Source organism: Chroicocephalus ridibundus, chromosome 13 (assembly GCF_963924245.1).
Source record: "Chroicocephalus ridibundus chromosome 13, bChrRid1.1, whole genome shotgun sequence".
Taxonomy (NCBI): Eukaryota; Metazoa; Chordata; class Aves; order Charadriiformes; family Laridae; genus Chroicocephalus; species Chroicocephalus ridibundus.
The window spans coordinates 5,760,972-5,776,827 of NC_086296.1; the positions used below are offsets into that span (position 1 = coordinate 5,760,972).

The following is a 15,856-nucleotide window of genomic DNA, read 5'->3' on the forward strand; positions in this document are numbered from 1 at the left end:
CTACAAAAGCCCTCACGCATGGAATATATGCCATGTCTGCTTGTCCATGTGCAAATAGTGAGAGCTTCAATAGCAAATGGGGGGTGTTTAGGCAGTAAATTACTAAGTGCAGTAATTCTGTGCTTCTCCCACCATTTGACTCTAAATAAGAAAGCATAACCCCCCCCAACTTTTATATTCTCTGCCTAAATTAACTCCCTCATACAGCCTATGAAGTAAGTATGTATCTTTATTTTAACATATAAAAAGAAATAACCAAACCATTAAAACATAGAAAATGTTTTGCCTTCCAGTTAAGGCTTTGACATCCAAGGAAGACAGATCATAAATATCATGCCTTAGATTAAATAGCATGGTCTAAAGAAGATTAAATAGTATGGTCTAAAGAAAGACAATTGTAAGAAGTGGAAAATGACTGTTCTGTTTATACGCCATCTGTACTTCAGGGGAAGGAAAAAAAAAAAGAAGAAAAAAGCTGCAATATGCAGCTATGTTCTAAGCAAACAGAATTCACATATTTTGTTTGTTTTGCTAGTATTGTTAAATTTCGCCTCTTTCATGAAAGTACCGACTCTACGACTTTTAAAAAAGAAAAAAAAATGTACTTACTTTGACATTATCACAGGATCTTCAACAGATGTCACTGAAAGACTATATTCTGGCAAACTGTTGTCAGCACACTGAGTAACAGAAGATGGAGTTAGAGTCAGTGTTTCTTCCTCCTCAGTGTTGACTGAATTATCATTATTAGCATTCGTATATGCCATTGGAAAGGGAGAGCTGGTCTTGTTTTCATTTTGGAATGGGTGATTTCTCCAGAGGTCCAAATGCACAGCTCTGCTGCTGGCAGGATATTTTGGAGAATCATCTAACTGAGATGAATTACTTGTCTGTGAAAAAGAGTCTGTGTCACAATGACTTGAAAATCCGGGCTCCGCCATAGAGTCTGGAGAAAAAGGAGTAGTCTCTTCAGGAATATTGAAAAAACAACGTCCTGAGTTCTGCTGACCTGGTTTCATATGCAGGGTTGGGTCCAACGTCAAGATCTAGGAAATAAAGTTATAATGCTAAAAAAACTGTGATTTAACTTTTGTTCCTGTAAATGGAGTTTATCTGAAGACATTAGTAATCCATATAATATATTGCAGGAATTATGTTGACTATTACTACAATCATTTGGTAGTTACAAGCAAGATGAAGGGACCTGTAACAGCTCAGATGATGACACATATTCTCAATGTTTGCAACTTGAGTTTCTAAGTTTCCATTAAGAATAAAGGACATATCTAACATCTGTAACTGTCTAGAAACACCACTGAAATTTCAGTTACGTAAATAGAAGGACTATGATGTCTGCCTGCAGGTTGAAACAATAACTTTGTACAGTTATGAAAATCACTTCATGGATTATATGAAGATAGTCACACAGCAGCCATTGTTACTGGATTTTGAACAACACTGAAAGCTGTATAAAGAAACAAATATAAGAAAGAATATTTCCACAACCTGTGCCTCTTCTGTTTCACAAGTGAAATTAACTTGTCTTGTGGGAAGTAATAAGAAAACCCTGCTTCTGTGACTGCAGTTCCACATGCATTTCATCAGCTGCAGCCTCAGCATAAGCAGATTCATCCCTGCGCCACCCTCAAGGTTGTGCGGCAAAGGTGCCGTTTACCCAGGGTATTCTTAGAGGTTCTTTTCAGCTGGATGCCTTCCCTATCTGCTTCATCATACGGCTGCACAAATTGCTGTTCCAGCATAACACTGGAGGTGGCAGCAGAGGCCAATTAATGTGAGAACAGTCTGTAACCATATCTTCAAACTGAGATGAGAAGTAAAAAAACTAACGTTACCTCTGGTGGGTGACTTGACTGGGAAGAAGGCATAAAATTCTGGTCTGGCAGCTGCTTGTTCTCCCTTTGTCTTTTATGATAAATATCCTTCAATGACGATGGCTTCATTTCATCAGCAGTAGACAACTTCAACAGGAAAAACTGCAGCATGAGTTTATCTGAACGCAATCCTCCATCCCCAATATAGATAAACAAGTTGTGGGGTGGGTTTAGCTAGTAAATCAGTTCATAACAGAAGGTGGCTTTATTCAATGCACCCTATTTAAAAAAGTGTCCTTAATGAGGCAGATACACCTTTAATATACTAATTAGTCTCTTTTCATCTCCTATACACATCAATTTCTTTTAAATGACAGAAGAAGGTCAATAAATTCCAAGTGAGTTTAGTGGGGGTAAATGAATAATGAAGGAACAGAATACAAAAGACTGACTAACAAAAGAGTTCTCACGGAAAAGTTAGTTTCTGGAGGGCTGATTCTTTCCATCGTAGAAAAAAGGAAAGATGACAAGCAACTACTTTAAAAGACAACTTTTAAAACATGTACAAAGCTTACCTGGTCTGATGATACTTTTGTGGAGAAAGCATCAGTGAACTCGCTTCTGAAATTCTCTGGTAAAGAGCGATACATCTCCTTTTCATCTAATTTCCAGTATGAAAGTCCTGATAAGAAGAAACAACGGAAAGAAAAAAAAATTTAGAAGTTTCAAACTCACAGCTATAGAACAGGAATCCTAAAATCCATTAGTAAAACATTACTTCGTCAGCTAACTGTTAGTATGCTGTATTAATTATTACATCTATTGCTTAAGAACCTCACTAAAGCATCTGTTACCAGAAATTACAAAAATCTCAATGCAAAGCACAAGCAACATAATCAGTATTACATCACACAGCATCAGTAATGAAAGCTATAAATCACTGAAAACATATAGATTTGTTCTTCGGTGTTCAAGGAACAAATCCTCATTTACCACAAACTTTTATATTTCTACCAATTCTGGCATGGCACCTAAAACTTGTATTACCCAAGGAATAATCCTAGAGAGCCACTTGATACTACAAACTCTTTTGGTTTGATACTCAACAGCACTCTACAGCATGGAAAGAGACAAGACTACCAGGACTAAACAGGATGGCACATAGGAACAGACACTGTCTCAATCCCACTTCCATTTCTTATACGTGTCCCTCTCTCAATGGGTTGTGAAGAAGCAATAAATCTACACACTTTGCAGGGCTGCATCTCTGTGCCCCTGTTTGTTACTGAAATGAATCCACCCTGTTAGGATCAAAATATGTGAATTAGTTGTTTGGCTTGGCAAAAAACCAACCAACCAAACAAACAAACAAAAAAAAGCCCACCCAAATCAAACACACCCTACTCCATCATCACCCTCAAAAAACCCCCAGACACACAAACAGGACAAGAGGCAATGGGCACAAACTTGAGCATAGGAAGTTCCACCTAAACATGAGGAGGAACTTCTTAACCTTGAGGGTGGCAGAGCACTGGCACAGGCTGCCCAGAGAGGTGGTGGAGTCTCCGTCTCTGGAGACATTCCAAACCCACCTGGACGCGTTCCTGTGCAACCTGCTGTAGGTGACCCTGCTCTGGCAGGGGATTGGACTAGATGATCTCCAGAGGGCCCTTCCAACCCTATGATTCTATGAAACCCCCAAAACCACAAAAAACCACCACCAGCCACCCCGCACACACACACAGAACAACAAAAGCAAAACCATACTAAAACACGAAAAACCCAAATATTCCTCCCAAAATTAAATAACCACATCACACACTGCATTATTTTGTTCTTGCCTATTCACACAATTATTGAATCCTGCCCTTGCTTACAGGAATTCTCTCTCTGTTACCATGCACTCTTGTGATTACTAGGCCAATAACACTAATATTTGAAAGATCATTTGATACCCCACCATGATTTTAATACTAATTACATTATGAAGCAGTTTTAAACATAAACCTCAGCTTTGAAATGTTGAGAAGCGAGGAGAAAAATATTGCTGCATGTCCTACATCTGCCAGCAGCAATACACAGGAGCTACCATCAGCTTCAAACGCAAGAGCAAGAAAAGCAGAATTATGCTATATCAAAGTTTAATACCTTGTCAGTGCTCAAACCCTCCTCACCTCCCCGAAGGTATTGGAGATGCATTCTAGTAAGTTTAAAAAAAAAAAAAAAAAAAAAAGAGAATTCAAAAGAAGAGGAAGTTTTAGTGCAAGAAATTAACTATACCTGAGGCTTCAGACACTAAGGAATTCGGACTTTCATTCGGTTGATTGAGGTAAAAAGTGTAATGTGGCAAAGCAGCATCAGTAAGGTTTGTCTAAAATTACAAAGGAAAAACAAGTTTATAAGGAAAATCACAATGCAAGGAAAAAAAAGTCAAGGGTACAATTTTTAAAAATGGCACGTAAATGTTATTAGTCTTTTTAAGCAAAGAGATTACATTTAATTATACAGCACAATCCAAACCTATACAACTTATATTTAGGGCAATCACAGTCAAAAAGGTAACTAAGCTAAGCCACATAATTAAAAGATAGCAATATTTTCTAAGTCATGTGCCTGTCCGCTTGTGGAGCATTTTTGAGATTAACTGTTAGAAAAAATACACATTTTTGACACCCATCTAAACTTTCTTGCTCCTTAAGAGGTGCAAGTATATAGAGGGGATGAGTTACCAATAAAGCGTTACTCTTTCCTGATCCTAAGATTGGAATTTCTTGTATTCAGCTGTTATGACTCCACCTACCACAAATCTGGAGGTAAACACTGCCTATCATCTCGGATAGACAAGACACTACATATCCTTCTTCTCATCATTCCATACTTCCTAAGCAACCTCCCTAGCTCATTAGAAAAAAAACTTCAACCAATACATGGAAAAAAATTCACATAATTTAAGATTTGCTACAATTCTCATCTTCTTTAATCAAAGGAAGAAATGTCATTGATATAACACAGTGATACAAGAGCAACTGAGGAAGGGCAGATAGCTTTGAAATGGTCCTCTCGTATTGCTATTTTCTACCATACCCAGGGCTTTTTGTTCCACTACAGCAGCTTAACAGTCATGCTACTTTGGTAAATTCACACAGCTTATACAACTGAGGACTACGACAGGATAATAACCATTGAGTTAACAAAAGTAAGAAAAAAATTTTCCAACTAAAGCTTTTCAAGTTTTTGCATGAAGTACCATCTCACCTCAAGGCTATTTTGTCCCTCTTAATGTTTTTATTTAGGTATTCTCCTTTGCCTAAGGAGGAAGAAAGGAAAATGAAGGGGTATCAACTGAATTCTTACAAAGGAATAGAAAGATAAAGGTATTTTCAAAAGCTGAGAGAGAAAAGCAACAATCCACAGCAGATAAATTTAACTCCTGGTTTGAAATATCCCCAAGTAACATCTTGTTTCCACTGACAATGGAAGACTAGAAACAGCAAGTCCAACCAGCTGCTCTCACCCTCTCTGCATCATCCCCAAAGTGACCGCAGGAAAGAAAACAGACCCTGCCTTGAATTAAGTGATTCATATTTGCTAGTTCTCCTATTCTTTTGTAGGTGGAGTCATTCACAGAGTTTCAGGAATTATTTCCTTAAAAATAGCATAAGGAGAGAGGTTTGGAACAATTAATATACCGAAAGTAATTCTAAAATGTCATAGTTACATGTATGATGATTATTAATACAATCATGTTGCATAACGTCATTTTGGATCAGAAATATTATGTCATTAAACTTCCCTCCCCAAAATAATCAGATTTGTGTGCTTACACAATCATTAACTCAAGAATATGGGGGGGAACACACCAAATTCTTCTCAAAAGAAGTATTTTGAGCGGATTCAGCAGCCACAGCAATAGGCACTACTGAAAGTGGTTCTAAAGAGCCAATTAGATTTTCTAAATATCTGTTGTGAGGTTGGTTACTTTTAGTAACCAGTGCTGTAACTGTGCTTGGAGTAGTTCAACTTAGCCAAATCGTAGTGGCACAGCCATAAAAAAAAAAAAAATGTATTATTTTTACATAAACAATACAAAAAAGAAAAATCCTAATCTGGACAAATACTATCTTTCCTTAACAAAGTGGCTAATGCCTCCAGACGCAGAGTTCTGTGTAGCAAAAGCGACACTACCAGCTGAAACCAAAGATCCTTCCAAAAATTTGTTATGGAAATTATGCATGCCGATCACCATAACAGGGTTCGACTCTAGGTGTCCTTCTACAAATTATAGGGCACAATAAATCACCATGATGTGAAGCTTCAATTAAGAATGTGACTATTATATCTATAAGGAAAGAACATGTGCCACTTAGGTAAATAAAGACAAAAATTAGGCAAGGAATAAAATAAGCCAAAATAGCTATGTGAGCAAGTATAGAATGATCCAAGAGGTAAACTCTGCCCACATAAACTTTAAACATACAAATGGGAACACCACTACTCAAATGCTTAAAGCTAAGTATGAAAGCACATACTGAATCAGAACATACTATAACACTGAAAAAACATCAGTGACAAGAATAAAATTAGAAAAACTTCATAAAATAAAGAGAGACTTACATTCTCAAGCGGTATTTTCTTTGATTGGTCATTTTCTTGCATAGAGGTCACACATACTCCTTCAGCATTTATTCTTTTTGGTTGGTTTTGTTTCAACTTTTGTGCCCATGATGTTAAAGGTTTACTAGATGATAAGAGACACACACATATACCATAAGTACATTTGCCCTCTTCAGTGGAGACATGAAATTATTTCTTCTTCAAGGTGAAACATAGGCACTAAAACTCCACTGCTTTTGTGCATTTCTAAGAAACAATATGAAGTAATGAATGCTGAAATACTTTAGGGCTCTTGTTTTTAAAAGTAAACACAACAACAACAAAACAAGTCACTGAAAGGAAAGGTGCTAATCAACTGCACCCATAATCAAAATGGCTTCCCTACTACCAAAAAAAAATCTTAACAAAGAGCACCGCATTTTTATCCAGGCAACTATTTTTTTGGTCTGTTGAAGTAGATATTCATCAAAACCCCAAAATTAAGCTGGAATGTAATGTAGTTTTTCTTATTGTGTTATCAGCCTGATTGTAAAGATGATGTCACCTAAAACAAACTAAGGACGCCTTCCAGCTCAAGACAATCTTCAAGGATAAGGAAGACTGAAACACGATATAGAAGGAAACAGAAAAAGGCAAAAAAAAAAAAGTTGGGAACATACAGTGGAAAAAATGAAAAAAGTTTACAACTAAAAATTAAAAGACACCACCACACACAGTTTGGGTTAACTGAACTATTCCGCTTTGGTGTGAACCCTTTCTTCCTTCAAACGGAGTTCATAATGCAAAACAGAAAACAATTTCAAGAGAAAAAAAACTTGTATTTTTTTTATAAAAAGGACAAAAAAAAGTCATACGTGATTTCAAAAGTTGCCTTAGAAAGGTTTTTCGAACTGAAAACACTCTTGAATTGAGCTTTTCCAGCTCTAAGTTTCCCTGGCAGCCCATGAATCGCAGCTACACCCCTGATGGAACTGTGCAACATGAATCACACGCTGGAATAAATCCCAACAGAAGGCAGGAAGAGAACATACATATCAATGAGGTTACGATCTACCCTATATGCTGAAATAAGACATTTCCAAACCAAATTCTCTAAAGAAAGCTGGTTCTGTTATTATCTACCAGCAAAACTTAAGTTTGTTTTCACGATTTTCCATTTTTCCAATAGAGAGAAAGTTTTTATCTCTTCAAACTACTATCAGGGACTCACAGGCAACGTGCTGCCCACAAGACCTCTGATACCACTCGTGACCACATGGAGCCACTGCCATCACAGCCCAGTCTGACAGGGAGAGTAAAGTACATTGTCAAGTTCTGTGCAACTAGAGCAGCACTCGGTCAGTATTATTGCCAAATTAGCTAGCCAAGCTTTCCAAAAAATCTTGGTAGATCCACCGACCTATTGAATACAGCAAAACAAACAAAAGTCAACCAAAAAAAACCAAAACAAAAACCCAAACATGTTTGACTGCTGTCTGATACAATTTATTACTCTAACACATGCAGATAAGCTAGCAAAAAAGACTGGTTGAGCACAATAGCAAAGTATCAGTCGTATAAAATTGGTAATTGGCACCTAAAATTCTGGTGCACAGATAAACATTATATGCAAACTGTATCTTAGCTAAAGTTTTCAGGGGAAAGTAGATTTTCATATTTCTCCCCCCCCCCTCGTAAAATATCTACAAACACTGCAGATGCAAGTATGCATCATGCAGAAACATTAGGCTTAACAAATAACTTTGAAGCATAGTATTGTTTACAATCAAGAGGTTCCATTCAATTCCTTCAGGTTTCCAGTTGCCAACAGCGGTTTACTGAATTGGGACTGTCTACAATAAATCAACATATTTTGAAAGTTTATCACTTACCTGGGTTTTTTTCCACATTGAGCTTTATCAACTTTGTGTTCAAATTCAGCAGGAAAAACTAAAATATCGTTCCTTCCTGATGAAAAATTTTCCTCTATTTTTTGGAAGGGAAGTTCTTTTTTATTTTGAACACTGGCTACAACGGCGTCACTCTGCAATACTGCTGCATCACCCTGTCCTTGTGAAGTTTTCTCCATGAAGTCCATGCACTCGTTAATGTCGTTAGATTTGCCAGGGTTCAGTTCGGAGGCAGAAAGCGTACCATACCCACTATTCATCGAAGCATCATTTGCGAAACATTCCTGATGCGGATCAGATGTGTATGGCTGACTTTCTGCTTCATTAGATCTAAGTTGATTGACAATGTCCCCATGTTCTTCAAAGATTTCAGAACACATCCCCATTTGACTTTCTAGTGATGAAAAAGCGTCTGTGAGCTTGGCAGGCAAACTTCTGCTCTTGCTGGCACTCCAATTGCTGCTCTGCAATTTCACTAACTGCCTTATCTCATCCTGAATCAGCTACAGGAAAACAAAAGGCAAATTTCCTGTGAGATCATGCCACAAATCACGTTTCTGTTTTGATGCATCTTCAATTCATGTTATTAGTGAGAGAATTAGAGTACTTATTTCAAATAACTCCATTTTTTCAATGTGTAGACATCTCATGCATAAAGTAGATATATGCATACTGTGCATAACAGTAAAATGGGCATGGTAACAATCTTTAATTCCATGGAGTGAATTATAGTCTCAGTAGTCATTTATTAATGTAAAAAAAAAAAAAACCACTCCACGCATGCATGTATTCACTATGTGCCTTTAGAACCATAGTTACCTACCAGCCAGATAAAGAGAAATAAACTATCTACGTACATCATTAGAGGTAGACAAAAGTCTTTTGCTAAATCTAGGTCTAAAAGAATTTATAATTTGGATATACATTTTTAAAGACTGCGAGAATGCTTTAATGGAAGTATAAACCATTATTCTATTACACCAATAGGAATAATGTACCTCTGTAAGATTATTCGCATAAAACTTGACTTTAAAATATCTGATTTAGACAATATGTCATTAGGTGGTTCATGTAATACAAAGATCTCCATTTTGATTGTTTTGGTATCTGATGGAATGGAGCAAACATGTAAGTAGATCACTCGATTTAACAGGTTACTTATTCCTTAGTCTACAATGTCTGCAAAGAGTTATTTCAATATACTAGATAATTTATTTTTTTTTTTAAAGTTTTACAGTTGTGCACTGGTATACTGAAACAGCTCTGAGAAACAACTAATGCTTTTGTCAAGGGCTATGAAAAGATTTCATGCCAGTGCCCATGGCTGTGTCGTTTGGCCAACGATCAACACTTCTGCAGAGTTGTATTGAGATTACTGAACTCTGCATGAGCACACAACTCTTACTACACGTTACAAGATCAGAGTATATAGTTGTTTTCAAGAACACATTTCAAACTAATTCCCTCGGGGGGTGGGGCAGGGGAAAGAACTTGCAATAATTTTAAGAACGTGGAACTCTACTAACGTTTTTTCACAGAACTACAGTACATTACTCACATATGAGCAGCAAGTAGAAAGCACAAACTGAACAAAAATCATTTGTTCTCTGAAAGTAAGAAATAAAAAATATAAAAAACTTAATTTCAGAGAAAGCTACAGGTAATGCTACTCAGAACTAAGCCATTTTGTTTTACTAACTTCCAATAGAATTAACAATTGAATTTCAGCTCAGTCTTTCTATGCAAAAAACAAAACCACAAAAAACAGGGATGAAGTTTTCTGCCACAGCAATTTTTTTTGTTGTGCTAATGATTTCAATCTTGACTGCAGCAATCACCTATGCTTTAATTCTGTGATTCAACTCCAGCGAGGAAAGGAGGGAAGTGAGAACAAGAGGGAAGAAACAGAACTGTGGGGGGGAAAAAAAACCCACCAAACTGACCAGATTCTCTGATGACATTTAATCTTTGTCATTAATACTTTGTGCAGGAAAAGTGAAAGGCTACTATTCCAATCAAATAGCATTTTTACTTCTCTTTGCATAGTCACAAATAATTCCAAGAGAAGAAAAGACCTGGGAAAAATAAGACAATGTTTCTATAGTTTTGGGACTGTAGGTAACTTTTTCTTTTTTTAAATCCTCTTCAACAAAGTCTGATCTTAGGATGATCCACAGGTGGTGACAGTTTGTCATTAGCACACTTGTCTTCTAGTGTATAAATCACATAAGGCAAGGACTGACCCCACTGATTCCAAAATTAACTCAAGGTCATGAATGAACAAACTCATCCACATTTTCACACGGATGAAGATGCATTTTTATAAGCACAGTTGGTCTTTAAACACAGCATAGTGCAAGGTTTATCTCAGAGTTATGTCAATGCTAATGCAGCATCTTGCTTTTCTACCCCAAATAGCACATGATTAGTTTCGTCTTTTTATTATTCTTATTAGAATGTTTTGAGTTGCCTGTATTTCAGTATTTTCACTAGGTCACTTGTATACCAGTTTAAGTTTGGGCTAGCTCCATCTATTTTATCTAACACACTCACATAACTGAAAGTTATAGCTGTTAATTTTATATTTAGTGTAGCAATTCATGCAGTTAGTGAGACCCTGCTGATACCACAAACTCAACTCTTCCAGAGGTAGCCTTTCCTATCAACAAAGACAAAAACCGGCAAAGACAACACAATGGATTAATCAAGACTACAATTAGCAACAAGTGAATCAATCCACTATAGTAGGAGAAAGGAAATACAAGGGATAAGGAAACACTGGTGGGACAGAATTAACGAGATGGCGGGGGGGAAGCGTTCAGTGGGGGAGAAACAGAAGATAGGATAAAAGGACAGTACCTCTTGTTAATTCAGTTCAGGAACTGTTGATTACTACTAGTGTAGAGGGCACCAGGAAAGGGAAGGGAAAAAACAGCAACCAAAATGATGAAGATAACCAGCATTATGTATTTATAGAATTACTGTCTCTTATACATACGTATACACATTTCTTCTGTCTTAATGGATAAATATGGTTCGGCAAAAATGTGCAGCACATGGGTCATTTTTCATTCTTAAACTGTTCAACTGAAGGGTGAAGTAAGTGTTCAGCTATTATAGTGAATGTTTTCCTATGCTACATCCTGTCTAGATGAGGGAATGACAAGTTGCATTAACATTTTCTAATGAAGAGAAAACTACAGTGTCTCAAAATTAGAACTCATACAGTCTAACAGTTAATAAAAAACAGCTTGTACCTACAAAATTCAATTATCATGTGGGCATTCTGAACCAAATGAGCAATTGAAAACAAATAATCAAGAATCTTTACTTCTGAAATGGTTCCTACCAGTTACTTTGTTAATTAGCCAAGACTGTCTCAAATATACATGCTGTAAATCGGTATTCCAATCACCCACTTCCAATAATTGCCTGTCTGATATACTTACAGGAAAACACAGGAGTGCCAGAGACCATATTGTATTGGTTTGGGGAGGGGGGCCGGGGGGTGGAGGGAGGGGGAGACAAGAAACATTCAGCCTACCCTTCCTAAATGAACAAATTATTACTTACTTGGATTTGATGGCGGAACTGCTCTTGCTGGGCAACTATTTGTTCCTGACATTGTTTTTCTACCAGTCTCAATAACTGTAGCCACCTTGTCTATTAAATCACAAAGTAAAATACAGTCACAAAGTAAAAAATACACAAAGTAAAATTAAAGCCCAGTCACATTGTATCTCTTGCCTTTTACTCTAGCTACAGAATAAGATAAGATTTTGCAATCTTATACTTAGGTGTTGCCATAATACAAAGTTTAACAGCAGCACTGTGGTTGGTCACCACACAATACAGGCAGCCCGCTACCATGCCAGTCAATGGAAACAATTCACTATGGACACATTCACTTAAAAAAATGTCCTTCTAGGCAGCAAGATAACACATCTCTACAATTTAAGTTTGGTTTAAAAAAAACCCAAACAAACAAATGAACAAAGGAAGAGAGCTTTTCTATCAAAAAAAAAATCAAATTACTTAATAGTAGAAACAGCTAACAGGAAAGTACAGCCAAGTTTTGGAAAGGTTGATTACAGTTCAATAAATTCTAGGCAATTTTTAAATTTATAATTAAACAACCCTATGTCCAGTGAACCATTCACTTCAATAAAAAACTCTTCCCTTCAAGAATTCAGCTGAAGTCCACAATGCATAAGTAGTGAAAACAAAAAGATAATTAAAAAAAAAATCAGAATATATGGGGTTCCTAAAATGTGGTAAAATCTGAATTTTAAATACTATCTTATGCTAATGTTTACAGAGCCTGATACTTGAAGCACAGGACACGGGACACAGAACGCATGTGCCTAGACACAGACATCTATATTCTTTTCTTGGAGCTGTTAAAGAGCACCAAATTAAGCATCTGTCAAGAGACAGTTTGATGGACCGCCGCCAGAAAGCTCAAAAATTCTGCAGGAACAAGCCCATGGTGTGGAAACCTGACGTTCCTTATGGAGACTAAAAATAATGATAAAATTTAAAATAAAAAAGGATGAAAACAATATTAAAAAAAGGCTTTGAGAGAATTAGCTCATCGAACCTACATTATTATTGTTGTGTTGTTTTAAATCTGGAAACAAACTTATCATCTACACATCTTTACAAATGGAACAAATAAATAATTCAACTAAAACAGAGCCATTTTTAGTAAGAAAACTTCAATTTCTAGATCACTTCAGACCAGTTAGAAGTGCTAGAATTTTAAAGATTTAAATTTTTCAGTTCAAAAACTTGCCATCTTTAAGTACTGTAATTTCAAAAAAAATAATATTCACATATGTATTGTAAAACACTAATATAAAAACCTAAAATATTGTAAAAAGCTAAGACAGAAGTGCAATAAAATCCATCCATGTGATTAGTCCATACATTGTAAAAGGGCTTGTCCCATCACGAAGAATGAACATGTACATGTATAGACCTTACTGCTGAACCTATCATCATTAGATCTGTCTTCCAAAATGCAAAGCCAACACATTAATTTTTTTTTTTTTTTTTAAATAAACCTTAACATCAAATACCTCACAGTTCTTCACAATTTCAGAGTCAGTATTTCCAATGTTCTGGATATCTTGCACAAAGGAGGCAAGCAGCTTGACAGAACCAGGCATTAACGAGGACGTGGTATTCCCTGAGTAACCAGAAACTCCATTGGGATTGGATGAGGGACTTCTGGTGAAACACGAGGAAAAACATTTCAATTATTTATTGTGCCAGTTGTCCAACACAGTGGCCAAAATAATACACTACATACGCTATGCAGCCATAGAAGAAGTATACACTTAATTTACCCTCATCATGCTAAAAAAACCCAACCCTGATACATTCATAAGAGTGAGGATGTTCTTCAAGAAAATATCAAAGAATCTACAGCATGCTTCATTCTTATCCCACATACTATTAAGACGCAGTAGCTTTCCAAGAAGACAGACAGCATCATCAGCACACATATTACTGCTCACTAGTACAAACATCAATAAATACAGCTTTCCATCAAACCTATCTGCTTCTTCATAGATTCTGAGGTCAGAAGCTTACAGATATAAGCTTCTGTGTGACAACGATTTATGAAGTCCAAGACGCCTGCCCCTTTTTGAGAATCATAGAATTGCTGAGGTTGGAAGGGACCTTTAAGATCATCAAGTCCAACCTTTAACCTACCCTGACAAAAGCCACTTCTAAACCATGTCCCTAAGTGCCCCATCTACCCTTTTTTTAAACACCTCCAGGGATGGTGAATCCACCACCTATTCCAATGTTTAATAACCCTTTCAGTGAAAGGGGTTACAGATGCAGTAAGCAACTTGTAATTCTCAACAGGTCAGTCAAGAAGAACCTCTCCTAATCTGTCGCTTAGGCCATTAGTCCATATTTGCCTTTCTTATTCACTGGCAATACTTTGGCCATTGAACTGAAAAACAATTTGTTTTTTCTAAGCTGCTGTTCTCTACAAAATGACTTAGCATAATGCATGATCTTTCCAAAGAATGATCTCTTACAATTTGTCCAAGACAGGTTTTCCCCCTGCCCCAGAAGATCAAATGTCAGGCTGGGTGGAAGCCTTCCCAACAAGAAAAGCTGACACAAAAGGAGTAGTAAAAGCTTTATTGAAAGAAATTATACCAAGATATGGGGTTCTGGAGTCAACTGAGAGAGAGACACACTCATTTTACAGCAAATATAATCAGTCAACTGTGCAAATTGTTAGGAATAGAAAGAAACCTACATACTGAGGAAAAGAAACCTACATACAAACCTGTCATTCAGGAATAGCAGAAAGGATGAACAGAACATTAAATGAGAAGATAACAAAAGTATGTACGCACACTGGTTTAAAATGGTCGGAAGCACTGAACTTAGTTCTGTGGGATGTCCGAAACACTCCGCAACAACCCATAGGACTAACACCAGCAGAAATTCTCTTTGGGAGGCACTTAGCTATACCAGGGACTTACACTGCAGCTAAGAGCAGCCTGTTGGACAGACGAACAGTTGACCCAGTATCTTTTGTATATGCAACAAAGGTTTGAAGAGAAAAGGAAATACGATCAGCGGTATCAACCTACACCACCTGAGATACGGGTACATGGCATACAACCTGGAGACAAAGTCCTTGTTAAAGGAGAAGCTGCTGCCCAAGCACTCACACGCCGTTCAAGGAGTCACACACACACCACACGGGTCTTTAACTACCAGGACCAGGGTCCCTTCGCAGCAGGTGACCCCAGTGAGCTGATGGGTGCCCCTTTCGACTCCTCACACACACCCTCACTCACTCTCGGGTGTGCTCCCTCCTTCTTCAGGATCAACCCTAGGTTTCACACAGCAGAGTCTCAGGCATCAGATTTTATAAAAATAAGCCACTTAATCAAAAGTAACAGCAGCAGGGTCAGCCCGGGCTGGATGCCTCCAAAAAGGGAGGGATGTTGAACAAAGGAATCCCTGGGCAATTACATCCTTGCAATCTACACACCCACCTCTCACGTTGTTCACAAGTATTTTAGTCCAATGGTGATTTTTGGTCTGCGGTCTTCTAGCACCTTATTGGATGCTTTTTCTGTGCCCAGGCAGGCCATTGACTGCTCTTACCTTGTTGATTTGCAGTCTCTGATGAGGGTTGTAGGCTCCTCATCTTCTGGTTTACGCTTCTCATGCGCCTACGCTCACTGGCAGAACATGGGGAGCTGAAAAGTCCCAGACTTAGGGAAAACACTACCAAAACATCAGTGTATTATCAACATTTTCCTCATACTAAAAGCCTAAACACAGCACTGTACCAGCTGCTAGGAAAATTACTAAGAAAATTAACTCTGTTGCAGCCTAAAGGCTTCAGCAAATCTAGCTACTCATGCTAAGTAAAGTGAGGAAAATAGCATAGATCACACCATATTATAAACCTAAGTAATTTATTCTAATTAAAACTTACTTATTTAAGCTAAACAACTAATATTTCTCAACAGT

At 37.2% G+C, this 15,856-nt stretch overlaps 1 protein-coding gene across 6 annotated transcripts in view; it reads right to left on the reverse strand.

Annotated features, from left to right (window-relative positions):
• MPHOSPH9 (M-phase phosphoprotein 9) overlaps positions 1-15,856 on the reverse strand; it is a 37,720-nt gene that overhangs the window by 16,446 nt on the left and 5,418 nt on the right. For 3 of the 6 annotated variants that reach the window (XM_063350568.1, XM_063350565.1, XM_063350566.1), the window contains exons 3-10: positions 13,417-13,567; positions 11,909-11,998; positions 8,318-8,838; positions 6,447-6,570; positions 4,113-4,203; positions 2,408-2,514; positions 1,854-1,979; positions 610-1,046 (exon numbers count right to left, since the gene is read on the reverse strand). In XM_063350568.1, coding sequence (XP_063206638.1) covers positions 610-1,046; positions 1,854-1,979; positions 2,408-2,514; positions 4,113-4,203; positions 6,447-6,570; positions 8,318-8,838; positions 11,909-11,998; positions 13,417-13,567 — 1,647 coding nt within the window. Of the gene's footprint in view, positions 1-609; positions 1,047-1,853; positions 1,980-2,407; positions 2,515-4,112; positions 4,204-6,446; positions 6,571-8,317; positions 8,839-11,194; positions 11,231-11,908; positions 11,999-13,416; positions 13,568-15,856 lie in introns of those variants that run through there. The other 3 variants (XM_063350569.1, XM_063350567.1, XM_063350570.1) reach the window with 3 other exon arrangements.